This window comes from Alligator sinensis, unplaced genomic scaffold (genome assembly GCF_000455745.1).
Source record: "Alligator sinensis unplaced genomic scaffold, ASM45574v1 scaffold323_2, whole genome shotgun sequence".
In the NCBI taxonomy this organism is placed as follows: Eukaryota; Metazoa; Chordata; order Crocodylia; family Alligatoridae; genus Alligator; species Alligator sinensis.
In genome coordinates, this window is record NW_005842392.1 from 1,080,971 (window position 1) to 1,108,602 (window position 27,632).

A 27,632-nucleotide genomic window follows, 5' to 3' on the forward strand; every position below is an offset into this window, starting at 1 on the left:
GGTGTCGTGGGACCAGAAGATGGTGTTTGACACCATGAGGTGGTGCATCAGCTGCACGTAGCAGCGGGACACACAGCAGGCATGCAGGATGTTCTCATTGCTAGGGTCCCAGACTCCAAGAGTTTCCACCATGAATGCGTCCACCATCATGTCGTAGCCATGGCTCTTCAAGATGTTGGCCAGTGGGGTGTACATCTCCTGCTTGTGAGCCCAGGCATTGGTGAAGGCTTGTCACCGGTTCTCAAAGGGGATGGTGATGTCCATGAACACAACTCTTTTGGCCTCCTCGTGGGTGATGACGATGTTGGGGTGCATCTGGCTCTCGCAGCCCGGGACAGCGTGGTTGATGGAGATCTCCCCTACTGTGCCGAGGATGGCCTTCACCAGGCGGTCCTGGACAGTGTTGTGATGGAGCTGCTAGGCTCTGGTGAGTGGCTGGCAGCTGCACAGCATGTGGAGGAGGGTCTCTGTCTCATAGCCACATCATCAGCACCTCTTGTCCCAGTGTCCACAGCACTTGAGCTTAGCTATAAGGCCAAGAAGTGATACTAAATACACAAGGAAAGAAAGCACTGGGAATCAAGCCCTCTAGGACAGGTAGAGACATTTCACTTTTACCAGAATAAATTATTGGAAACTGATCTATATGCATAACAGGACAGAATTTTGGCGCACACAGACTGGTTTAAAATTGGTAGAACCCGGTCTAAGATTTGCGCCTCCACTCCCACCAAAGGGCAAATGTGTGTTCTGTTCACTACCGATCTAAACTATGCCACCTACAGAAAACTGAGTAATTTAGATGGATTCTGCTACAGGCTTTTCGAATGCCTGTATTTAGCCCTGGTGTCTGAAAACAGTGATGCTGTTCCATGCCAGGCGCATATAAAACTCTGTAATGTAACCCATCTGGGTGGCTTCTTGGCATTAAGGACTAATCCCTGGATCTGTGGATCTAACACTAGGAATGGACATTGCATTTCTCCCTGTGTTTGTCTTGGAATAGAGATGTCCTAAGATAGCCAGGTACACTCCTCACCCTTTTAAGTAGTGTTTAGTGAGTGGCTGAATGCATTGCCACTCCTTTGCCATTGATTCAATGGTGCAACCCCAGGATAACCATCCAGATGTACTTCACGATGTTCTGGAATAAACTGTTAGTCTTATCTTGTGACCCTTTCTAGGATTTATCCCAGGACAATGGGCATGGATGTCTGAATGATCACACTTTGTCCCAGGATAAAATGGTTTCTCTCAGGACAAATGTAACTTCTGTGTGTAGCCAAAAGGCAGGACACTACTCCCTGAGCTAAAAGGCTGGTCTCTGTTAGCAAAAAGACTGTTGCTGACTTGTAATACTTCTTTGTGGTCCAGCCTTGAGAAAGGGAACAAGGAGTCTCATTGTGCAAGCACGGATTCCTTATGTTTAAAAGTCATCTTTCAAAATTGGTCAACACCAGGAAGTGATCTCAGTCTGGGAACAACCCCTCCATCCCTGCAACCATTTTCTAGTGAAGTTGGGTCTTGTCCCCAGCAGCCGGTATAGACTGGTTTGCAGGAACTGAGTTGTAAAATATTTCCTAACATTTGCTCCTTCCCTATTCCCAGGGCAGGCAGGTGTGGTCTCAAAATAACTTATTTTCAATCCAGGGGAAAACTACCACCTAAGAAAGAACATTAATAAACTGCCTGCAGTCTCTACCCAGATGAGGGAGTTACCTGAATATGACCCCTTGTCCCACAAATCCTAAACAGGCACCAGAGCTGAATCCCCCCCTTTGTTTTGGCTCTGCCAGACAGACAACCCCTATCTCCCATATGAGAAGATAGCTCCCCCAGGAAGACAGTGCCCCTAGTACCACTGACTCAGGGGGAATTGCAGCACATATAGAGTCATCAGAACCATTTCTTGCAGTAGTTAGGTATCTGCCAACTACAGTTCAGGCCCATCCCTGCTTAATCTGTTGGAGCTGGCAGAGACTACTGTGGCAGCAGAACAGTAGACAAGAGCAGGCAGCCTGCAGCAGTACAGTACCTCTTAGCACCTCCTCCTCCTGTGGAGGGGGACAAGGTTAATGGGGTTCCACTTCAGAGGAGGCCATGATGTCCCTGGAGCCCCCTCAGCCCTTGCCAACCTAGCTTTCTTTGGGCAATTGCCCCTTCACTCTCCTGCCATGCCTGGATGTTATTATCTTTTAGAAAAAGGTAGGCTTCCTAAGCCTGATTTCAGGCTCCTGAGCTCAGGTATCTCCACTCTCAGCCTCAAGAGCTAATTAGGTAGCTCTGATGACTCCAGGAGTAGGTAGGATTTTTGTGCAGATTGCCACAGTCATCTGCAATCTTGACTTTTAAGATGTTGGTATGCCAGGGGTGGATGGGGTTGGGTGGGGGGGAAGGCCTTCAAGGAGTCTAATTCTTGTTGGGACAGCACAGCCCCAGCCTCTTCTCCGCGGTCTGCCCCAAGGTGCATGTACACCCATTGCCAGCAACAAGCCAGGCTGAGGCTCCATAGACCTCGGTACAGGCACTTGCAGCCTCACAGCTGCCTGCCGTAGCTAGCCCAGACTCTGAGCAGGCTCCTGCTACTCACTACAGAGCCCAGGATGCTCATAGCAGGTGGCAGGGAGGCTGCAAGCAGCTGCACCAGGGTCTGTGGAGCCCCATCCTGGCTCGCTGCTGGCTGTGGGTGCACATACACACCTCAAGGCAGATGGCAGGGAAGAGGCCAGGGCTGCACTGCCACAACAAGGACTGGGTCACTTGTGGCTCCCCCACCATCTGTCCTGAGGTGTAGATGCCAAGCAAAATGCCTTCACGTGCCATACTTTGGCACATGTGCTGGGGGTTGCCTACCCCTTCCTTATACCATACCCATGCCTCACAGATGTTAACAATTAATAGCAATTGGTAGAGACTTGGCCCCAGCACAACAGCAGGCTACCTCAAGCCTCTGTACCCTTGTTGAGGATCTCAGTCTTGCTTGCCTCAGCCTTTTGTCTCTTGCTGGTTCCCTTAGCCTAGGCCAACTGTGCCCAACCTGGCTTCTGGGTTCCAGCTTGTGACTGCCTAATTCCAGCCCTATGTTTGTCCTGTCCTGGGCAATACACTTGCTGAGTCTGCTTTGGCTCCTGGTCCTCCCAGCCCTTGTCTCTGTCCTTTTCATGAACATGGCTCCACTCTTCCTGGGCACTGGGCCCCCTGACCCTAGCCCAGTTCTTGCCCAAGCTAGGCTTCAGACCTTTTATCTGGGCTTTAAACTTCCCCTGAGCCTAAGCCTATGTGGCATGCCCTGAATCAAGGCCCCTAGCTGGGCTTTAAACACTGGCATGTCCCTGGCACCTCACTGTGGACTAAACCACCATGTGCCCTTTAGACACACTGCCATGGCCTCTGCTCACCCCAGTCAGCCACTTCCAAACAAGTGGCTGTGAACCGTAACAAAGGGAATGAGCACACTGGCTGTAACCAGCATTCTCTCTAAGCTGAGTGGTGTTCACGGCTGTGCAGGCATGCCTGGCAGCGTGGCATGAGCATGCCTGCACGGCCACGCACACCACGCATCTTCGAGGGAATGCTGGCTGTAACAAACTTAACCTGCTTTAGGTGTAGTAAATGATATCAAAATCTCACTGTCTGTGGCAAATCTTCTCTTACCCAGCGCTGCGTTTCTTTGTAAGGCACCAGTATTCAGCTGGCAGTCCTTAGGGCAGCTCTAGAGTCAGTTTGGCATCCCCCTGCAGTCTCCCTAGCCTGGAAGTCTTCATTAGGGTTGCCAACTCTGACTGAAGCTATTCTGGGAGATTTTTTTCCCCAACATGATATAATATAATATTCTATTAAGATCTCCTGGATTACTTTCAATAGTCACAAGGAGATCAATGCTGATTCTGGTAGACTCCTGGCCAATCTGGGAGGGCTGGCAACTCTAGCCTTCATCCAGCAGCTTGCAGGGCTGGATTGCCTGGCCAGCTCAGGCCCTGGGCTTATATGCTTCAAGCTCAGCCGCCTCCTAGTCAGGTGGCTCCCAAGCTCCCAGGGGCTCCTCCTCAGGGCCTAATGACTGATTGCTATGGTGACTTAAGCTTTGCCCTATTGGCTTATTGTGGGCTGCCAGGGCTATGGTAAGCAGAGGTAGCTGCTGATCTCCAGCTGCCTATTCCATTGCAGCCAGCTTGTCCTAGGCAGAGATCTCTTGGGAAACAGTAGGGGCAACTCTTTATCGAGATGGGCCTCTCCCTTGTCTGGGCAGCAGGGCTTTGCCACTGCCTGGCCTCTCTAGCTGCAGTTTTTCTTTTTAAAGTAACAGGAGCCTCCAGCTCTTTGTTATACAAGGTATCGCATTGAATTCTAATAACTGATTGGCAAGTCTGCCTGATCTCAAAACAGATTTATGCTGTGGGAGGGAGAGAGATGAACAAGGGTAACTCTAGTACTGTGTTGGTAGGAACTGAGGGAGGAAAAGAGCACCAAGGCTCATGGATCCTTAAATGTGCTGGAATCAGGTAGGGAATTAGGAAAAGGGAATTAGAGAGAAAGGCAGCACCTCTTCTCACCCACCTGTGTGCTGCCTGACAGCATGTCTCACATGAATGGACTAGGTCATATCAGAGCAAACCTAGGCTGGAAACTCCTTGGGGATAAGCCAATGGGTGAGAAACACTCTGCGCACCTCATTATTCATTGAGAAGTGACTGGAGAGCTGTGAATGCTCCAGGGACACATTTATTGCATCAGGGCAGTGGCACAGCACTAAGCAGAAGAGCACCTTGTAGAAGTTTTACTGCAAGTCTTGACCCTCTTGTATGGCTCAATAGAGCACTACTACAACTTATGAAGAGCTTGGCAGGTGCTACCAGATCCCTGGCAATATACAGGGGGAAGAAAGCACTGGGAATTGATCTTTTTGGGTGCATCGCCGCTCTGCCACTCACACATTATGTGACCTCAGACAAGTTGCTCTCTATGTCTCACTTTAACCATCTGTAAAATAAGGATGATACCTCTGTGGTGTGAATCTCAAGATGCTCTGACAGGAGGCATTTTAGAAAAGCAAAGTATTATTATACTCTACATAGCACCCTTCCTCCCACTGCCTGCAGAATCGCTCTCTGGTAACACTATGCATATGTGTGAGACTGAGGAAAATTAGCCAGTTTATGTGAGCAAGCCAAGACAGCCATGGAGTTTTTACCCTCCAGTCACTGCCTGCTCGGGAATCTAAGACAGACAGCTCTGTGTGTATAAGTAACTCCTGGGGATGGTGAGTCATTCTTCAGTAGTAATGAAGCCTTGTCAAAAATAAATCAGCTGTTTTACTGTAATTCATAAAGCCTTGACTATTAATCCCATTATCTGAGGTTGTTCCCATACAAGGGGTCACAGGACCTGATCCAAAACCTTTTCAAGTCCATGATAATTCTCCTGTTGACTTCCATGAGCTCTTGATCAGGTCCATATTTTCATCTTCTTACTTCCCAGGGAGAACAAATACCCATCGTTTCACGAATGCTGCTTTCTAAGAAGGATATTATCTCTGTGTAGCTAAGGATAGAGCCAGATTTTTGTTAAACATGTTGACCCCTCCTTTCTCTGCTTTTGCTGTATGTACCCAATGTGTCTGAACAGCCTCCTGGACAGATCTGTGACAGAGGATTTGGATGAAAGTTTGGAGTGATCTGACAAGGCCCTAATGAGATCTTACATTTTAAATGTTGGAAGATGGCACATTTTTTTGTGGGTTTCCCTAGTTATTTACATGCATACCAGATTGTGTCTCAGAAAATGGTTAAAAAATGCCTGCCCCCCTGGTTTGAATAGTCCATTGTCCTTGACAAACAGATCACTTATTTTTGGTGAAATCAGGTGGGTAACTTCTGAAGTTAAGTTTTTAATCCCTGGAGTACATAAAAACTGCAACTCATATGATGGACTTTTGGGTGCCTGCACCCTACTAGAGACCATAGATGTCAAAGACATGTGAACTAGCTGAATCCATGGCATGGGTTTTAAAATGTAAAAGCTTAACAAGGCCTGGTGATCTCTCCACAAGCAACTGGGTCCATTGCTGTGACCCAAGGAATGGGAAGTTGGAGATCGAGTTATATATTAATCCCCAGATACAACCACCTTCACTCCCATTTGGAAAGGACCTGTGTGCATTGTTAACAAAGCTAGTTCAATGGTATATCAAATAGAAATTCACAATGCAAAAAGAAAAATTTAGAAGCGATTCCACTCCTCCCCACAATTGAAGGAATGGAAGGGATATTTAAAATGTTTAATCATACTGTCTTATTAATCAGGTCAGTAGACCCTGTATTTTCTATTTATTTTTCAGGTGCTGTTAAATGTGGTTTCTGTGTTTTGTAAACCTTGTGCTATAGTTGGGCTATATACCCATTGTACAAGGAGATGTCCAAAAGAGACAATGCAGAGAAGAAGGTTTTGAACAAGGTTTGCTCCTTTACTATCGGGAGTGTCAGTGCTGTGCTGTACTCCGCTATTGCAGAAAAACACCAAAAGGAGTTCCATGCAATGCAATCAATTCCAAGACAACATATCTCTAAATTGCTGGCTGGATATACTCCTTCCTCTGCTAGAAAGAGGGAGTAGCTCCCTGTTGGTATAAAAAGATTCAGGGAGCTGACATACAAGGCACTGATTACTTAATTAATTACAGTGACACTGAGTACCTAGTAATGATGGTGCAGCATAATAAAGACTGCAGCCACTCCAAGTCAATGCTTACTGGTTATTTTCCAGGCATTGACTTAGGAGCGTATGATAGAGCTCTGAAGGGGGAGGCTAATTACTTGACCACTGAAATGGTCCCAACAATAGATACAGTAAAAACATTGTCCTGGATATCAGATCTCATAAAAGATTAATCTTTTTCAAGAGACATACCTGATTCCACGGTAGCTTTAAGATTCTAACCTGACCCCTCTTTATTTCCAGTACTAGAGTATCCTGATTAATGGCAGATAAATTGGTCCATAGTTACCAGCTGAATTCCAGCTGGTCAAGTTAATGTGGTCCTTACAATAAATACAAATTCCTTTTAGTCTGACTTTGTGTGGGGAATTGATACCCCACAGGCTTGGCATACCACAACCCACAGTGTGAGCAATGCCACCTTTATGCTAACTTTTCCAGTAATTAGCCCTGATAGTGGTATCTGGAAACTTTGGGATCTGAATGGGGCGACAAAAATGCAATTGGTTGAAATACAGGGGATGACACACAAAATAGTAGTGGGCCTTGTAAACTGCACATAAAAACAAATGTGCAGTTAAAGGTGGGGATCCAACCCACAGTTCGTGTAATCAACATTTCAATTAACCTGTCCTCAGACATCATTCAGCAAGAAAAGCCTCAGTACTTAAGCCTCGCATGACCCCTACAAAAGGGTTGGGAAAAATGGGTAGAAGGAAAAGCCCTCATTAACATGTGGCAAAGAAAAAAAAAGATAACTGGACACAGTTCTCAGAGTCGCAGGAACCTGTTGCAGGGCACTAAGGCGTGCCTACTCCTTTAAGGGCAGAAGCAGCCTAGCAAAGGGGCCCTGCAGGCTAGGCAGAGCTCCACAGCTTCAGGTTGCCTGAGTAACAGGCTAATGATGTAATTAGCCAGCACCTGCAGGTGCAGGAAGGAGGCAGGGCCCTGGAGCATATAAGCTCGGGGCTGGGGCTCATGGGTTTGCTTTCACTACCTGTGATAGGACCAGTTTGGGAGTGCTTAACTCCATTAACTCTGAAAAATGGCTAATAAACTCAATAGTCTGGGATACTGCTAACATCAGAAAAATTAAGTCCCTTTGCAAATTGCTTGGATCTACCAGACCACGTATGAGAAAATTCTGTGGTCTGGTTTGTAGATGGATCATGCTTTTATGCCCAAGGCTATAAATTTTGGGGTAATAAATCCCTAAACAGACCAAAAGATAGAGGGCAAACATGAACCACATTTGGCTCAAGCTGCAGAAATGGTGGCTATAGCAGTTGCAGAAAGTGGGTATTCCTTTACATGGTCTGCACGAAATTAGTCAGCTACAGACAGCTACAAATGGCAGATCTTAGACAAAGCTTAAATGACACCCTAACTGCTGAGAATGCTGCTCTGGCAAAGGCCACACTGTGGCTAGTTATAAACACTTTAACCACTCTTACATATGTGCAGGCACAGGTATATCAATATGTTATTGTGTGAGCAATCAAACCTTAAGAGGAAATCTCCCTAAAATTATTACAAGATACATTACCAGTCCCTGGGTAAAATTAATTACATCAGTACTTAACATCACTGCAAATACACTCAGTCTTGCCATTATGGAATATCAGCCACAGCAAGTTCTATAAGCAGTCCACTGGTGCCCCTAGGTGTTACCATCAACCAAACTGTCCTCATGTCTATTATAGCCTCTCAATGGACAATCAAAGTACAAAACCACTGAAAAGAAATCAATTTCCAGTCCTGTGAAAAAAGTGACCACATGCCTATATATGCCCTGGTTATATTTTGTACTATAAAGATGTATGCTTGAGCAATGATCAAGCAGAATGTCAATATTCCATGTATAGAGACCATTCTAACCAAAGTACTGTTACTGATATTGAGGAAGGGTGTGTATGTATTTGAACTATGTGTAAGGTGTTAATAATAAATGCACAAAATGTCTCTTTAAATGAAGGTTCTAATTGTGTTTGTAGTATTGTAGAAATTATAGGGTGTGATTTTAATTTTAGTAGACAAACACTAAACCAACAGTCCTTTACATGGGATTTTCATATTTTCAGTAAAACTGATTTAAATGATGTCCAATTGGGATGTCTTCAGATGAGTTGCAAGTTAATTTGTCATCTGGACCTGTATAAAATGGTCCTGGAAGTTCAAGCTTCAGCAAAACACACTGTTGTTACAGTGCAACATGTGGGTAAAACCATAATTCATTTATTAGATACAGCAAAAGATGCTACACAGCATCGCTAGTGGGAAGTTTTACAGATGGTCTCCAACTGATTGGCGTTCTAAACGTGGCCTTACACCTCACTGTGGTGGTTTTAAGTATTGCTGTATTGTTAGCATTGATACAATGTATCATCATATGTAGGACCTGGAAGCTACTTCTAAGAATGGTATCCTGTGCTCATAAGGAGGAGCTCAGAGCCCTCTTAACTCACATACAGATAAGTAGCACACAAGCATGTCCAGTGAGAAGATCTGATATTGGAGATGGTGGCCCCATCTACCATGATGGTAATGCTGGAATGTCTCAGTGATGCGACATAAATGCTTTCTGAGCATCAAGCAGGAGATAGATGACTGAAAGCTTGGCTGGACCTATACATGACATTTAAATGACCAAATTTAAGTAAAAGTGCATCTTGCATAAGAATGCAAGATCATGACTGGGACCACGCAAAATAAAGCAATCCCAATTGCTTTAATCTCCTGTGCTATTTGCAAATGTACCCAATGTTTTATTATGCTAACCCATTCATAAATAACTGCATATCCCTACGTGACTGTATACTCCTTGTTGACACATCCCCCTTTGATTAAGGTATATTTCTCAGAGCAGACATTCAGTGTCTGTCTGGAGTTTTTTAAATATCTCCATAGACCAGGGGTCAGCAACCCCCGGCATGCATGCCCAGCATGGCACGCAAGGTCATTTTGCTTGGCACACCTCCACAGCCCAGGCTCTAAGCAGCTGCTGTCAGCCACAGAGTGCAGGCTGCTCCCAGCAGGCAGCTAGGAGGCTGCAAGCCCCGCTGCAAGCAGATTGGGCTCCGTGGGCCGGCTGCAGCTAGGAGGCTGCAAACAATTGCTCTGGGGTCTGGCATGTCGGCACTCCAGCACCTTCTAAGGTAGACATTGTGGGTTTTTTGGCACTCTGGCCAAAAAATGTTGCCTACCCCTGCCAAAAAACGTTGCCTACCCCTGCACCACACCAGTGCAGACTATTGTGGATTCTGCCCCACTGTGAAAACAACTACCCAAAACAGTGTCCTGTGATCAATGCCCCAAGGTATCCTGTTCAGTCAATCAAGACCCATCCCATTTGATTGAAATGAAATGGAGTCCTCATCTCCAGTCCTACGGCTGTATCATGCTCTCTGTTACTGGGAGGCCTTAAGTAGTATCAGACCAGTAACTTTCTAATGTGCTGCATTATCAGAGAGCACTCAGAGGCTCTGTTTTCTGATTAACTGATAGAGTTAAGCGACACCCATTACAAAACAACATAGATTGAAACTGCTTTGCTTAACTGGGTGTATCTATCTATCTTAAGATACTTGTATGGGCCACATTACTGAATGAAAACACAGTTTTAATCTAATTTACTGTTTGCTGGGGGGAACAAAATGCCCAATGTTGCTCATCACCCCTATTTTACAGATGGAGAAATGAGGCATGGAGCAAGGAAATGACTTTTCAAGGACCAGCAACGGAGCTCAGAACAGAACCTAGTTTCTCAGATATCCAGGCCTGCATTTTATCCCCCAGTCACCACTGGATACAAACATAAACTCAGACACTTTGAATTTGCACCCTGACTCCGGAGTGTTTCTGCTCTGCCAGAGTGGGGCAAAGGAGCCTTCCTGTGAATCAGGTCCTTGGAGTCAGCAGTCTTTTTCTGAAACATGTGGTAAGAAAGTCAATCCCTCTGGGCAGATCACTGTTCCTGTTTTTGACTTTCTTTCCCTGAGCATATATTAACAGCTTTGTGAGGAATCTAGAATCATATGTTTGGAACCTTCTTGGAGAGACCCATGACAGGTCTGGATCTTATTATTAGGAAATGTAGTATAGGCACTGTAGGATGTCAATAGAGCCATTATCACATCTTGAGGGTTGGGTTAACCTTCTGTTTGGACTTTGCTCAGTTTAAATCATTTGACGTGCTTTAGCAATTGACTTCAGTGTTAGATTCTTGTTAGACAAATAACTCTCTCCAGGTACAAACTCAGCTGCCATTGTTCTGTTTTATGTCTCTGCCTGCATGACCTGTTTTTTAACATAAACAGGTATGGGTGCTGTAAGAGGGATTAGATCTTAATCATGTTTTAATGCACAAACATGCTCTATTTATCTTCCACAAAGGTAAAGAACAAACAAAAAAGCAGATTTCTTCTTGCTATCCAGCCAACAAACATCAACCCTGCCCCAAGGGGACTCCTCTTTAGAAGCAGATGAAGATCAGGTGCCCCTGTTAATTCATCCATAGGCGTTTCTACAGAGGCTGTTAACATGGGGCCAGGTAGTGCTGTTTTCTGAAACATCCCACATGTCCATAGGGAACCAATGCACTTCCTGTGGTATCACAAACGCTGACAGCCTTTGTTCCCTGCTGGATCCTACAAGGAAGAGTTGCCCTATCCTATAACCCCTTCTGCAGGGCAGATGTGTTAGCCTCTTCCGCAAAAAACAAGCAAACAATGAAACTCAGACTTGCACAATCACCATGGGGACTGGCTGTTGCAACGGCACCTTGTTTGTCAAATACCAACATCATTTTCTGGTGGACTTCACTCAGAAACGACAGACTTCAGAACACAGTTCTGCTTTCTGCTGTCAAAGACCTCATAAATGAGGCAAAATATAGAACATGCCTAAGTGGAGTAATGTGAATTAGCTTCATGTGTTGATGGGGAAAGAATGTTTCCTGCCTAACAGAAGAGGAGATCCAGACTTCCTCTACTGAGAGCAATTAGTGATAATTTCTGTCATCAGCAAGAGTTGATTCTGCCCTTTTTCACATCATTTTGACTCTAGCACTGTTAATCCTGCTGGTTCTTGTTTGAACAGAGCTCAGAATCAGGTCTGCTAGTACCTCTTAACCACTCGACTCATTATTAAACAAGAGGGACTAAGGTCAACAGTCAAGCTTGCATACACATTGTTTTTCTAGGTAAACTCCCTCGAGTCAGAATTAATTTGCCTGTGTACCACTTGGTTAATGTGGGTTGAAGAAGCTGTGCTGAGATGTCTAAGATCTCAGGGGAGTTGGGTGTACGAGTCCCATGCATTAAAATGGGGTTGCCAGATTCCACCCATCTCTTCTGCCTGCTTCTTTAAGGGACCAGAATCCAAGATATAATCTTACCACTGTCTCCCCATCTTCTTTCATGCCCTTTCCTGCTCTCCCAAAAGGTTCATGAACCAAATGACCTTCTCCTTTTTAGGCAAGTCTTTCCTGAAAATATTCATTCTGCAAAAGTCTCTCCGTGATGATCGCCCCAGGAGATCTATGCTGCTCTGGGATTCACGCTCCATCTGATGCCTTTTCTGCATCTATATGTCATTGCCAGTGCCTCATACAGATTGATAGGGCTCTGGAGGACCTGTCTTCCTTTATATCTATGAGTGACACAGAACATCCAATGGCACTCAATAAATAATGACATCATATCAGCACTGTCCTGCTGCTGCTGTGCTTGATAGGCTCTTCCTTCCCTACATGTCATTTACTCATTCCATGTGGATTTCACCACTCCTTAGCTGGTTTGCTTATCCGTATTTGCTCTCAGTATCAGGCTTATCTCCCTCAGTCACAGGTCAGATTTTTCTCATTGAAATCATGTTCCATGCCATAATTAAGTGGGAATAAAAGGAGGTATGGCTGGCTGGTGAGTATGCTTTCAAAGATGCCACAGACACAAACAGTATGTTTTTAAAAACACTTTTCCTCCTAGTATTAGGAGACAATGAAATGACTCCAGCTTACATGTTGTTATCACATGTCTTATAATGTTTGGCATTTTTCTTAGACTCCTAAATCCTGGAATCATGTGAAAACACAAGGAGCTCAAATTGCAGTTTATTTCAGAAGACCCCTTCTCCCACCACAATTTCTAGCCACCATGAAAAAGAACCCTTCTCCCACCACAATTTCTAGCCACCATGATTGCAGAGGCTCGGCTAAGCATGTGATCCCTAAATACATGAAAGCAAGTAAGAAGAATGCCAGACAGATTAACGTAAAGATGTCATCATTTTTAGGCCAGTCTCATGTTTGGGGCTAGCAACATAGTTATGGAGCCAAGAGAGGACATTTTACTATATACACACATATATACATATACATATATATATATATACACACACACACATATACATACACACATACACACACATATATATACACACACACACACATACACACACACACATATATATACACACATACACACACATACACATACACATATATACACATATATATACATATATACACACACACATATATATACATATATACACACACACACACACAAACAGCAGTTAAGATTGCTTCCTGTTAATGGAGTAATAAGCATAGTAAGCAACTTGACCTTTAGTCCTGTCCTTTTAGTCCAGGTCATTGTAATTTATCATCTCATAAACAGGACACACCAATTAGATATCTGGGTAACAAATTATCATTGTATACAAGACAGAAGATTCTGGTATATTTCAATGTATTGCCTCTCTTGTGTGTGAAATAGCAACAACTATACCCTAAGACTAAGTTGATTGCTTATCAAAAGAGTTGCAGACAATACTATTTGAAGTTCTGTTAGTCCTCCAGGAATATACTGATCAGTCCTTTATTACAAGATCAATTCTTTGAAGTTTGCCACTTTCACATAACAGATTTTCTTTACATCACCGTTTGTATATCCATGTTGCACATCTGCCACATAGCATCTCAGCATGATTAGCAATCATGTGTTGTTTCTAGGGGGTGGGGGGAGTGGGGGAAGAGAAAGCAGAAGGCTTGGCTATGGGATTGTGATTTCTTAGTTCCACACCTATTTCTCATTTTTGCAGTCATATGGCTAGCAGGCTCAGTTTTGCCACTGCTTACCTGGCACTCCTCTCTCTTCCCCTCCAGCCATTTTCCTTAAGAGCCTTTTAACTTCTGGTGGCCAGCTAATTCTCTCTCAGATGGCCCAGTTCTCCTAGGAAGCCTGTAATCACTCCCAACCACCTGCAGCCATTGCAAGCCTGCAGAACACTACAGCTGAATGTGTGCAGCCTGTTGCAAGCCTCTGCCAGCCAGCCATCCTGCTATACTGCCATAATTTTTGGCCACAATACCAGTTGGCCAGTGTGAGTGGAGACAAGTGGAGGTAGATGTTCAAGATGTAGATGAAAAGCACAGGATTGGCCAGAATTGTGTTTACTCTTGCCAGGTTGACCTTTCACAATGGATGTCCGGTGTGATGATATGTGCAATCACTGGCAACCAGGGAAGAGGAGATGATTTTCAATGGTCCAAGATGAAAGACCCACTGCAGCATTAAGCTGAGTATCAATAGATACATATACACATTATCTCACTATAGAGGTGCACAGGATTTACTACCCATAGAATACACTAAGACCAACCTTGCTGTTTGAAGAGTTTTAGAATTGCAACTCCAGCTAGCGCCAGTTAATTTTGGATTCAAACTGATGATCATACTACCGTTATGATACTGGGAGGTGGGACTTGCCTGTGTGAAATCCACACTCTCTGTGATCTTGTTCCATTTCAGCTGCCTAGTGAAGTCCAATTATTCTAAGAGACCACAGGTAGGGGAAGGTGATCCCCACTTGCAAAGTGTGCTATTCAATAGAAGAAGTAATGATACTCAGCTGGACACTGGATACCATTTGCTGATCTTCCAGTCTGAATAGCAGCTCTGTTAAGAACTGGGGATGGACTGTGGCCAGTAGGTTCACCAGTTTACTAATTTCAGCTTAATGTGAAAGCTGTTGCCATGATTACAGTGATGTTCTGGCTTTCCAGGACATTGCTGAAGTGTATTCATAATGCCTTAAAGCCATCTGGGTATATTCTTATAAACTAAAGGCACCCAAAAATATGGCTTTGCCATATATAAGATTTCAATTAAAGACTATTACTGAACCATTCCCATAATGCTTGATGGCTTTACAATTGGCATTAAGTTGGTGACTTCGTAAAAATATTCTCTTTATAAGCTGGCTCATCTTCAGCTAGGGCCCTCACCTCTCCAGCTTTACTAGTATTGAATCACCGATCTGTGTTTTCTCAGAGATGCTAAGAGTCATCATATGCATTAAATGAAGAAGTCGGTGAACATTTTGTTACTTGAGTGTTAGTGCAAATATGTTACCTGGTAATAGGAACAAAGCTCAGAGAACCATAATAAGATGCATTTATAAAAGTAAATCTGATCCTCTGAAGCATGTAGAAACAGCATGCCGTTATTCAGTTGTCCACAAGGTGTCCATCCTCTCAAGTGCAATAGCTGAAAATACAGTAAGGAGTGTGATGATGGAAAAGCAGTTTTATTTGTCATATTTGGTTACTTGGTGTCTTTGATGATTAAGTACACTTTTCTGCCCTATCATGTTTCTCATAGGACTCCATGATTTTTTTCTAGAGAGACTATTTGATGAAAAAAAATGTTTTTTTTCAATGAAATGATTTTTTTGGCCAAATTTTGAAATTTCAGAACATTTTTGGCCAAAGATTGCTTTTTTGGCCCAAAAGTATTTAAAAATATATATTTTTTCCTATGAAAAGTTAAAATGTTCCATTGGAAAAACACTCCCATTTCCTGACTAACTTTCTTTCCAGTTCACCATCTGTTTGTGGGATCAAGAGAAAACTGCAAAAAACCTACTGGCAATTCATCTTAAATCTGTGAAAACCTGTAGTTTGCTATCTATTACATTCCAGAGTGAACCCAAGCTAAACTGAATTGCAGATGTGCTTAAAATCAGCCTACATGGGAAGCACTGTTGGATTCATCCATACTGCTGCAGTACAAGATATATTTGCACACCAAACACTTTTGGTCCCAGCCGCATTCTTCAGAACCAGTATAACTTTCCAAGTTAATTAAGAATAGGACTCCAGAGGGCTTCATATATTTTTTCTAGCAGCTGGTCTGTGATTGAGAGAAGATATACAATAAGGTTACTAGATTGGGTGGGATATTGTGGCTGAGGCAGTTTCTATTGCCATTGAAATGCAAAGGAGTGATGAGGTCTGCACCATGTCCAGTAAAAGAATGTACATTCCCCTAAATTTAGGGCATAAGGGATTTTACTTAATTTCTTACCAGACAACTGCAAGTACTGAATGGTAAAAGAAGGAAATGGAATATTGAGAGATATGAGCATAGCTTTATAATATTAAAATAAATTGCTTAAAAAGCAGAATTCCCACTAGTAATCTGGACACTGCAATTCTGGAAAGGAATGAAACAAAAATCTAAGAAAATCATCACAGAAATTTGTTGTACACAGACACCATCTACTGAATGTCAATAGAAGCTGCACAGAAATAGAGAGTGCTGATATCTGAGGCTAGAGGTAGACGTCCTGGAATGCACTTGATCTGCTGCGCTGCAATGTGTCATGGCACGGCTGACCTGCTTCACCGAGTGAAACGCACATCGCCCCTTGTCACACCCCTGCTGATGTGGGACGAAGGCTGATATGATCTCCTCGCTTTCCCTGTGCCCCAGGTTTGACTGACTGAGAAAAGTAGGATTTTTCCTGCCCAGACAGTCCTCACTTTCCCTGTGCCTGCAGGTCTAGCTGAGTGGGGAAAGTGCCACAGAAGTACTACACATCCACTGCAATAAAGCAGCAGAATCTATTACTGTCTTTTGTTGCACCACTGATTTTCCTTTCACGTGGCACAACAAAGGGTAGCAATGTCAGCATTTGTGCCACCATAAAAAAATGTGCACATTTGGATGCGCATTTGCATCATCATTACTCAAAACAGCAGTTTCATAATTAGCAAACAATGACTTTATGATCAGTGATAAAACACCTTTCCCCTGAACCTTGCAAATCACATTATGACATTAATTAATTTTCACAACAATCCCCGATGAGGTTCATGAATAAGAATGATAAGAGTTGAGATTAAAACCTGAGTTTCTTGCTTACAACTTTCCTGCTCTATCTGTTTAGGTTATGCTGTTTTCCCAATTAGTAAATGTAGCTGAACTTAACATGCTAAAGGTGTTTCGACTCCAACCCTAAGACAGCTAGCAAATACAATGTTAATTAGGTTAAATCAACAGGTAACAAATGACAAGGTACAGTAGTCAAGAGGATCCCTTGCAATGTGACTTTTCAATATACTAGTCTGGGTGCATCTATATATGCAATTAATGCACAGCAATAAGCTTTGATGCATATCACACCACAGTTTATTGCTTCTGGGTGCCACATTTGAACATGCATCTGGGACTGCAGCATACTGAGCTGGGCTGGAGCACCCCCAGCCTGCCAGCCTGGGGCTGCTCCAACCGAGCTCAACATGCTGTGGAGGGGCTGGCTGGGACACGAGGGTGCTTCAATGCGGGGCTAGCCGGCAGGCAGTCCTCACACTGAATTACCCCTCTGCTCCAGCTAGCCAGGGCAGTCTCTACACCAACATTCCCTCTAGGCTGTGTGGTGTGCGTGGCCGTGCAGGCACATATGGCAGTGCAGCATAAGCACGCCTGTGTGGCTATGAACGCTGCATAGCTTAGAGGGAACGCTGGTCTACGTGTGTGCTGCTGTAGAGTAAAAAAAAACTACTCTGCACGATAGTACTTGTGTTTACAAGTACTATCCTATGGAGGGTAGGGTGACCACCTTTTCTAAAGGGGAAGGTGGGACACATGCCCTCCTCCCCTCTCATGCCCTCCCCCTGCCACCACTGCTGTGGCTGGCACAGTCAGACTGGAGTGGAGTAGAGTGGGGGCTGGATGCAGGCTGCCAGTATGGGCTTGGGGCTCCCTGCTCTGCTGCCTTTCCCTTGGGAGCCCTGCGCTGCCTGCATGCCCCCTGCCTAACTCTATACCACTACCACCATCCCCACAGCTGCCGGGCAAACAGGGGGCACCTCACCACGGTGACATGGTCAGTGTGGGGCGCCTGGAGGCAGGGCACCAAGGCAGTGAGTCCCAAACCTGCAGCAGACAATCTGCATCCTCACTTGCCCCACACACAAATCTGGGGGGGCACATGCTCCCTATGGCCCCTGGACAAGCCACCCATGGCTCTGTCCTGCTCCCCACTCCAGCTCCATGTACCACCCTGGCTGGGCAGTGTACCCAGGTCCTGCTCTACTCCCTCCCTCACTGTGGGCCTTGATCTCCACCCCCCACCCTGACCTTTTCTACTCCCCCTCTCCCACATAGACTTACCTGCAGGGAACTGCTCTCCAGGATACCTGGCTGTGTTCCTGACCACATGCATGTGTGCGGGCGTGCTTGTGCACCTGGCGCCCCCTGCATCCCACTCCCAGCAGCCCCTTGTAGGCTGGAAGGCTGTCAGCCTGCAAGGGGAAACCCTCTGTTTGCTGATCCCTGCACAAGGCTGTGAATCCAGGACAAATGCTATCCTGGAGTCGTGCAGCCGAGGACTAGGACTTGCGGTTCCCATTGCACGACTGTCCTGCCCAATTAGGGATGGGTGGTCACCCTAACAAGGGGGCTAGTTAGTTTATTCTGTCTCATTAGCACTGCACATGTAGACAGAGACATTTACTGCAGAGAGAATTAGGCAACTCCATAGTAAACATCTCATGTAGACACACTCACAAAGGAAGACCACTAGAAAGTGCCCAAACAGTGTCTCTGCAAAACTGCTCCTTTGCACTTCCTATACTAGCTATTCTTAGGAAATCTCTGATAGCAGAGTGGCTAAAAACATATGAGCCATCTGTGATGGCTGGCATCTTGTCTCAGCTGGGAAGTGAACTAGAGAACTCAAGAATTAATATCATGAGTTTCTGCACCTGAACTGAAAGTGTAGAAACTGCCAGTGCTACTAGTATTTCAGTGGAACGTCCACCTCACCTTTGAATCAAGGAATGATGTGGTGAATGGTACTAGTGTTAGACTGGATGCCTTACACATCTGGGCGCTCTTTGTCAAACTAGATTCTTGTATTTACTGTAAATTCAGCATTGCTTTAATATAAGCACAAATGGCTTTGGTAGCACTTAAGATACTAAAGGACGTGATACAACTTTTGTAGGCTACAGCCTTTCCAAGAAGTCTAAGGAAGTTGAAAGTCAATGTAAATTGGGCACTTAGCTCTTTTTTCCCTCTGCAAATGCCGGCTATAGCCACTTCTCATTTTAGAGAAAACTAGTCTAAACCACTTTTCCTGTCTAAACCACTTTTCCTTTTCATAACAGTATTTGTTGTTTGCATTAGAGTGGCCCCAAGAAGTCCCTACTGAGATCAGCGTCCCATTGTGTTAGGCACTGTACACATGCGTGGAAAGAAATAAAAAAACTTCCACTTGAAATAGCCAAAATGGAAAAAAGGAAGTTTCATGATACTCACTGTGAAAATCAGGAAGCAAAATGCACAGACAATAAAGAAAGCCTGATGCCTCACTCAGACCTCCCAAGCCGTCATTCTAACCCCAAGATCATCTTTTCTTTTTGTAACTACACCTCTTCACATTTCTTTAACAACTTCAGTGTAATGAAGTTCTTTCCCTCCAGGTTTGCAACTCCACCATCATAACAGAGGTGAGCCACAAGCTCTACGGCTCATGGAAATTTATTCTTCAGATTCCAGACCCAGTTCTAGGTGGTTATTTTTATTTATGCAAAGAAGGAACGAAGCAACAGGATATGAAGTAGCTGGCATTCTAGGGGGAAGAGTCAGATGCAACAAAAAGGGACACCTACAATCTGCCAGCTCACTGTAACACAATGTATGAAGGTCCATTTACAAACTGAATAGAGCTGGCACCCCATTAGCATACTACCCACGGCAGCCTGGCTCAAGAGATCCACAAATTAGGTGTCAGATTTCACACAAAAAAAAAAATTTTTAAAATCTTGAAATTAATTTAAGAAAATAGATTATGGGTCCTGGTCTGGCTTCTGGCATCTCAGCTCCCCACATCCACCCAACATATGGAGCAGCCAGTGCAGTGCAAGCTGCCAAAGTTATGCAAAGAACCAGTTATGCTTTGGCCCTTTGGTGTTACAGGCACTCTCACTCTTACATCTACCCATCACAAGAGTGGCCCAGCCTTCAAAGGAAGCCTGTTCCCCTCATCCCTTCATCAGCAATGCCTCCACATCTATTCTGGCCTCAGCCCACCATCCAACCAGCACCCAAACCAGCACCACCTTACCTCCAGGAGTAGCAAACACCCCCAGTTTTTCTTTCTTCTTCTTTTTTATTTTAATGCATTCCCTCCCCTTCCCTAACCATTTCTAACTTTCTTTCTGACCTCTCTATCCCATATAAGTAGTTATTATTAGTATTAGGTAAGCTAAGTTCTTTTATGATAAGCCCCTTTTTTAATATTGTAAATAGTGTTTTGCTAGGTTTATATTGATTTTTACTGTTGTATATTGTATTATTATCATTTTTGTATTGATTTTTATTGTTTCATATGGATATTGTATGGTTTAGGCATGTGTTTGTAAGTGAACCAAGGTAATGTCACGTTTCCATTTTGTATGTCAAGCCTCCATCTTGTGACTCATGTCTACCCCCCACCATGTAAATTGGTTCCCGGATGAATGGGAGTGATTGGGAATAATTGAAATACAATGGTAGCAGGCCTCTACTGAATGGCCTGTAACGACCAGGCCATCACCTTGCATTGATTCATCCAGGAACCATGGACCTCACCCAGGAACAGAGACAAGAACCCAGCATTTGAAAGACAAAAGACCCTGCAGAACCAGCAACTCTACCATTGTACCCCACCATTACAGACACATGAAACTGCATATCCCAGCCTGAAGCACACATGCTGAGTACACCAGGGGCTAACCCTTGCCTGGACATGCCTCCTGTCACTAGGGTCACACAAGATCTGCCCCCAAAGAAAGGGGCAGTGAAGACAGACCCAGTGGGAATGCCATTTCTATCTGAACCAGACCAGCTCCACGTCATGGTGCCTGTCCACCCCAGAGGCCCTGCCGGCGACCCCCTCTGGACAACACCGAGCTGAAGGAGACCCCGACTGGCCATCGAGGACCAACTTTCAGCCTGGGATAGGTAGATATCACCTGCACATTTCCTCCTCCAATTTGGACTCTCTCTCTCTCTCCTCCCGGACTTCAGCCCCTGCACCAAGCCTCTTCAACCTCTGCAGCCCATGTGTGTGGGTGTGTGCAAAGGAATCAATAAGATATTGTGTCACCATCTCCCCTGTTCAATAAAACCACTGTCATCTGTAACCCCGAGTTGGGTTGTATTTCATTGAGCCCTGGTCCCTTCCCCATCTTAAATTCTGGTCTCTGTCTCTGTCTCTCTCTGCTTCCCCCCCACCCTTTTCCTGCCACCTCTCAGCTCCTCCTCTGTTCTACTGCTGCAGCCTCTTGGCCCCATTGCTTTCTGCCGTCTCTCAGTCCTGTTCCTGCTGTCCACCGCCTCCTTCCTGTGTCTCTCCGCAGCTCTTCCTGCCACTTTTAGCCTCTCAGCCCCCCCTCATTTCTGCCTCCTGCTGCCTCTCTCCATCTCTCTCTCTCTGCCTTCTGTTCCCAACCTTTCCTGCCCCCGCTTCTTCCCTCGGTGCTCTCCAGCTTTCCCCCACACCCTCTCCAGCTGCCCCTTCTCCCCCCACAGACCTCTTGCCTGCCACCACACTGCCCTCCCCGCAGCTCCTTTGGGCTGACCTGCAGGTTTCCCAGCAGCAGAAGCCCTTCTCCAGCTCCTGGCACCAGCAGCCCCTCCCCCTGTAGCTTCCTGAGCATCCCGGCAGTCCCTCTCCAGCACCCCTGGTTCCTGGAGCCAGCCCCCAGTTTCCTCTGCACCCTCCGTCCCAGTTTCCCTCTCCCTGCTTACCTTTTGGCTCCCCCCTAGCTCTGGCTTGGGTCCCAGCCTCTGTGCTGGCTTCTCTCCTGCATCACTCCCCTGTTCTGCAGGGTTTGGGCCTTGTCCTTTAATCAATTAAGGTCAATTAACCTAAAGTAACCCCCAAGCCTCAGTTCTTCAGCCCAGCTCTCCCTAGTCTACCAGTTCTAATCCCGGTCCCGGCAACTTTCACTCCCTACACTTCCACTTTCTTACCTTAACCTTTCCCCAGGTATCCCAAGTACAACAAGCACATACATACACATCACAACACCCAACTTAGGAACTCACCTGTGTGTGCATGTAGGTGAATGGTATGTATGTGAACTGATATACATATATGTCATTGTGTGCATGATATACGAATTAGTGATCCATGTGTGTGTATTGGGTGTGCAGGTATTGATAATTGATTCTGGTCTAATTTTTGGTCTGTATAGTGTGTGCAGGTGTTTGAACTGGTGACAGGTGTGCATATGCCTAGGCGGTAATTGACTGTATGTATGCGCCTAATTGATTTCTGTGTTTGTGTATGTGCAATTGTACACTGTGCCCTCCTGTCTAGCAGTGCAATTTTGAGATCCTGGGAGTTGGTCTGACCCCACAAGGCAACACAGGTACAGCTGCAACAGGGCCCTCCCCCCTCACCCGCATTCTCCATCATTCTGTTCTCTTCTCCCCATCAGGTGCTAGGCTGCAAGATGCATGCTGCCTACTTCCTGCCCTGCCCTGATTGACTGCTTGTCACTCAAAAGGTGGGCAGCTGAAGATAATTGTGGGTGTTTCTTCAGGTGGGTCAAAGTCTCTGCTGGGTCTGGAGCAGGGGCAGGCAATTATTTTGGGCACAGGGCCGCTTACTGAGTTTCGGCAAGCCATTGAGGGCCGCATGACAGGCAGCCCAGGGGAGATTAATATTAATTTTCTAATTTTTTTTAGGGCCCCACGGGCCGGATAGAATGGCCTGGCAGGCTGCATCTGGCCCCCGGGCTGCATTTTGCCCACCCCTGGTCTGGAGCTTTTCCTGTCATTGGGAAACCCCATCAGTTGCCAGGTGTTGGCAACACGGAGGTGCTACCAGTCCCTGGTAGTGATATGGCCTTTCCTGGGCCCTTGTTTCCCAGGTTCAATAGCACAGCTCTAAAGCTTTGGAGGAGGCAGTGGAGTAAAAGAAGAATCACAAAGTTCTTACTCATCTGGGCTAGGAACAGACATTACACATAAACCAGTTTAAGTGATCAGAAACTGGTTTAATCCTGTAACAGAACAGACATTCTGTGCACATAAACTAGTTTGAAAATGGCTAAAACTGGTTTGAGATAAGCCTGGTTGAATGTAGTATCAGACTTAGCTTATTTGACTAAAAATGGTTTATGCAGTGTCTGTCCCAGACCCCTTCCTGGTTTAAGTTAAACCAGAGTCCCCCAGCATCCCAGATGCTTTGCAACCCAGGGCAGGGCTCTGCTCCAGCCCAGCAGGGCTGGACCCACCCCTTGCTCCCTGGCTGGAGCTCTGGCAGAGGTTGCAGGTACAGCAGGGTCTGCCTGGCTTCCTTCTCTCCCCCACACTCCCTGCTCAAGCAGGGATTCCTCTTTCCCCTCTGCCTTACACAGACATCTCTCAGCATTAGCTAGCATACCACATGCTGGCTGTGGTCTGTGCTATGGGAGACAGGATAAAGGCAGACAGGACCGTGTCAGTTTAGGGCTTTTTGGAGCTAATCAACAGGTAGATGGTAATGTCCCTCCATTCCTTCCTTGGAAAAAGTTGTTTAAGAAGAGCTTGAACTAATGAGAGAAGCTTTTGTTTTGTTTGATGGGCTGATAAATGCTAACAACTCCCTGCTGTGTAACAAAATGTTCTGTTATCAACTCCCTTCTGGCTCCTTTGCTGGTTTGGGGGTTGGGCAGGCAGAACCGCTCCCTAATCAGAGCATCCTGCTAGGGCTTGGCCACACCTCTCCTCAGCTCAGCACTGTAAAAGGTAAGGGAGGGCTGCTTTAGCGTCCCTGACTTCTAGCCTGAGCCACTGCAGGCATGTGCCTGTATTTCTTCAGTCCAGAGGGGATGTCTGTCTGTTACAAACTGGTTTAGTTTAGCCAGGCTAGACTAACCTGCTAAGATTGAATCAATTCAGGCTTAGGCTTTTTGAATGTCTGTCCCTAGCCCTGTTGCCTAGAAAAGACCAGGATATAAAAAAGGAACTTAAGGGCAGGATTCTTTCTCTGCTCCTCCAATGAGGAGGTATAGGCAGCCAACTACCTTTCTGTGCTGAGGGCAAGGGCTGGGGCAGTGCTCTAAGCTCTGTCTCCAAGAATGGAAGGGATCCTCTGGGGTAAAAGGAGAGTTTAGGCCTGGTCTCTCTATTTCAGGAGGGCAGCACTGGCTGAAGTTGGATTACAAGCAGGACAAGAGAGCCTGTGCAGAAAAGACCACCCCTTTGGACACTTCAGAGTTGTCTCCTGTTACTTCCGTGCAGAATTATGCTGTGTATTTCACTGCATATTTTGAAACTCACTCTGGCTTCTAGCTATCACCCATTTAAAAAGCCACGGCCCGAGAGCCTTCCAGTTCGCTAAGCAGAATCTCTCAGATTCAGTGCAATTGACTTTGGTAGCCCAGACATTGAATCTGAGAAGTTTTGTAGGGCAGAAGGGACCTCAGCTTTCCTTTTAAGATAAGGAACTTTAGTCCTCTAATTGCAAAGAAAGCTGGCAGTATAAAAAGGCACACAGTCATTCAGTTCATGCTTCTGCTAACTACTCTAGTATGATTATACTGACAGAGGTACAGACTGCCTCTTCAGGCAATCATTTTAAAATGGTAATTCTTAAACCTAATTTTGAGTGCTTGTATGTTAACCACACACAGAGCACAGCCATGTTAATGTACATCCTGTTTTGGACACTGTTTCATGGATGCATTAGTTCACCCATCAAGTATAGGCAAATTAAGCTCTGGTAAATTGTACCCTGTTTATTACCTGCCCTGCTAGTCACAGAAACAGAACAAGCACTTCCAGTCTTGCTAGAAACAGGAATATTAAAATACTTGAAACAAAATGGAGAGATGAGATGGGGAGGGTAGAGAAGGGGACCAACATGCCACACCCCCAAACTGTAGCTTCTGCTTTGCCCTCCTGGAGGTCTTTATAGCCTAGTTAAGAGCTCCCCATTGGTGTCTATTTAGTTCTTTGTAGCACACTAGCATCTTTTGTCCAGGTTTGTCATGATGTTTCATACATAAATAGGAGTAAGTCTTGCAGCAGCCATGTGAGGTATTATTGCTACTTTACACGGTAGTTAGCTGGAGTTTAGAGGAAGTTTAAGCAATTTGCCCAAAGTCTATGGATGAAAGGAACAAAGCACAATAGATCCCAGGAGATCCCCATTTATCATTATTTCATATTCATACTTAGATAGTACATAGAAGCCAGTTAGGCCTCATTGTCCTAAGCGTAATACAAACACTATACCCAGGTGCAGACTGCTGGCTTGTTTTCCATACCAAAGAAGACTAACACCACACACATAGACTGAGAAATGTTATTTTCTTTAAGGCTTGTTTTATTATTCAGGCAGAAAACTCACAAAGCAAAGATATTCTAAAATCAGGCTCAAGAAGTCCATTGACCTTTTTCTTGGAATCACTTCTTTCTTCTTCAGGCCCATGGAAATCTGCTTCCTACTCCCAATTCTCTTGCTCAGATTAGTCACTTGCCAGTTTTTACACCTACTTTATTAATCTCAAGTGGGGCTGAAGTTATCTTTAAAGGGTCACTTGACTAATCATCCAATGATTTGTTTAGTTGTTTCTGTAGATACCGCTGGAAGGTGTGGGTAGAATGTCCATCTGGAGATGGGCTCTCTTTCCTGTGCAATTTGGGGATGTATTTACAAGCCCATTGCTCCTATACTTTGCATTGCTTGTCATCTACAGAGATATTTTCACTTGCTGAAAATCTGCACTGTAATTTTCATGGAAGACGAGCGTTCAAAAATTGTTTGGTTTTTTGAGAAACGTGGATTTCCACTAGGTTTGTTAACAGTGGGCATGTCTACGCATGCAATTAATGCAAAGCAATAAATTCCAGCGTTTATTGCTCTGGAGCTTATAGCTTCCAGGCACCATGTTTGAATATGCACCTAGGACCACAGCACGTTGAGCCAGGGCAGAGCAGCCCCAACTGGCAGGGGGTCCTGGGGCTCAGTTTGCCAGCCCGGGGCTGCTCCAGCCTGGCTCAACATGCTGCAGAGGGGCTGGCTGGGGCTCAAGGGTGCTCCAGTGTGGGGCTAGCTGGCAAGCAGCCCACACATTGAAGCACCCCTGTGCCCCAGTCAGCCATGTCAGCACCTACTTTGCAGCACTACATGTGCTTACAAATATTTACAAGTAGTATCCTGCTGCAGAGTTTATTAGCTTACTCCAGGCTAATAGCCCCGCATGTGTAAATGCCAAGACATTTACTGTTGAGCTACCTAGTCTACTCCACAGTAAACATCTTATGCAGATGCGCTTAGAGATTATTTTTTGGTTTATAGTTGTAGCTCCAGACTCTCAACCCCCATCTCTGGCTGTTTTGTAGCTCTCTGGCAGCACAAAGGAACCAAAAATTGGCCGAACACTTCAGTGGTTCCCTGGCTGTAGGAATGATCATTACAACTAGCAGAACATACAGCATCTTGTGGTTGCTCTAAGTAATGCTGCGATCTTTGTCAACACCCAGGAGCCCTGAAGATCAATCAGGGGAGTTCAAGAGTCCCAGAGCTTCTGCCACCTCCAACAGAGTTCTAGGCATTGTAAAACATCTGGCCATTACTATTTAAAGCATTTCTGACTGATCCATCAGAAAGTAGCAGGCTGAACCCCAAATCCTACACACTTATTTGGAGATCCAGAATTTGCTAAGGAATTTTGAAAAGGACTTATTAAACTTCTCATTAGCAAAATTAAAGATCAAAGGGTCAAGACAGCAGTTTGCCATGGTGAAAACCCATGAGGCATAATAAGCATGTTCTACCTGGTGCAGGAGCTCACAGGACATGTCATAAAACTTCACAATCACACCCATGGTCCTGCAGATGTGCAGGGGGACAAAGCAGATGACAAATATAGTCAGAGATACTGTTATCATCTGCAGGGATTTAGTCTTTATAACCTTGCCCCGGAGGCTTGCACTGCTCATTTTAGCAATGGTACCTCCCAGCAGGCCATAGCAGGTCAAGGAGATGCCAAATGGGAGGAGGAAGGCAACCACAACCATGATCATGTTGTAATAGAAGTAAAGATAGGACAGTTCTGTCTGGTGGATATTCAGGCACCTCACTGAGCCTTGAAGGACTGAAGTCTTGAGGACGAAGAAAAAGGGGAGCCCTTGAATAATGAGGATGAACCAGAAGAAAAAGCAGAGCTTCTTGAGGAAAGGCTTTGTCTTCCAAAGGGATCTGGTGTTCAAGCGCACAACAGCAAAGTACCTGTGGATGCTGATGAGCATCAGGAAATAGATACTGCCATATAAATGGCTGCTAAGGGCGAAGACTTTGAGCTGGCAGAGAAACTGCCCAAATGGCCAGTGGCTGCCCCGGCTGAAATAAGTCACCATCAGTGGTGCCAAGGGAATGATGAGACTATCCACCAAAGCCAGGTTGAATTGGAGGATCATGCCAGAGTTCCACTGCCTAATTTGGAACCAGAATATCCAGAGACTGAGGCCGTTCAAAACTAAGCCACCCAAAAAGAGGATGCTCAGAAGGATGGGGATGACAATGTTGACCTGCTGTGGCTGGCACTTGGTGATGTTGTCTCTCCAGCCTTGGGTAGAATTCTCCAT

General features: G+C 45.3%; 1 protein-coding gene across 1 annotated transcript; it reads right to left on the reverse strand.

Moving 5' to 3' along the window:
- Positions 1–231: 231 nt before the first annotated feature.
- On the reverse strand, positions 232–27,632 carry LOC102380835 (P2Y purinoceptor 2-like). The gene is made up of 2 exons (XM_006029700.1): positions 26,823–27,632; positions 232–393 (listed from the first exon to the last, which is right to left on the reverse strand). The coding sequence occupies exons 1-2, from the start codon at positions 27,630–27,632 to the stop codon at positions 232–234; spliced, it is 972 nt and encodes a 323-aa protein (XP_006029762.1).

Bases quoted from the DNA above. Each gene is read 5' to 3' on its own strand.
- LOC102380835 (XM_006029700.1), bottom strand. From the start codon at position 27,632: ATGGAGAATTCTACCCAAGGCTGGAGAGACAACATCACCAAGTGCCAG. The intron at 394-26,822 runs GTAGAACATGCT...AACACTGTCCAG, and splicing joins CCTGTGAGCTCCTGCACCAG to GACCGCCTGGTGAAGGCCAT.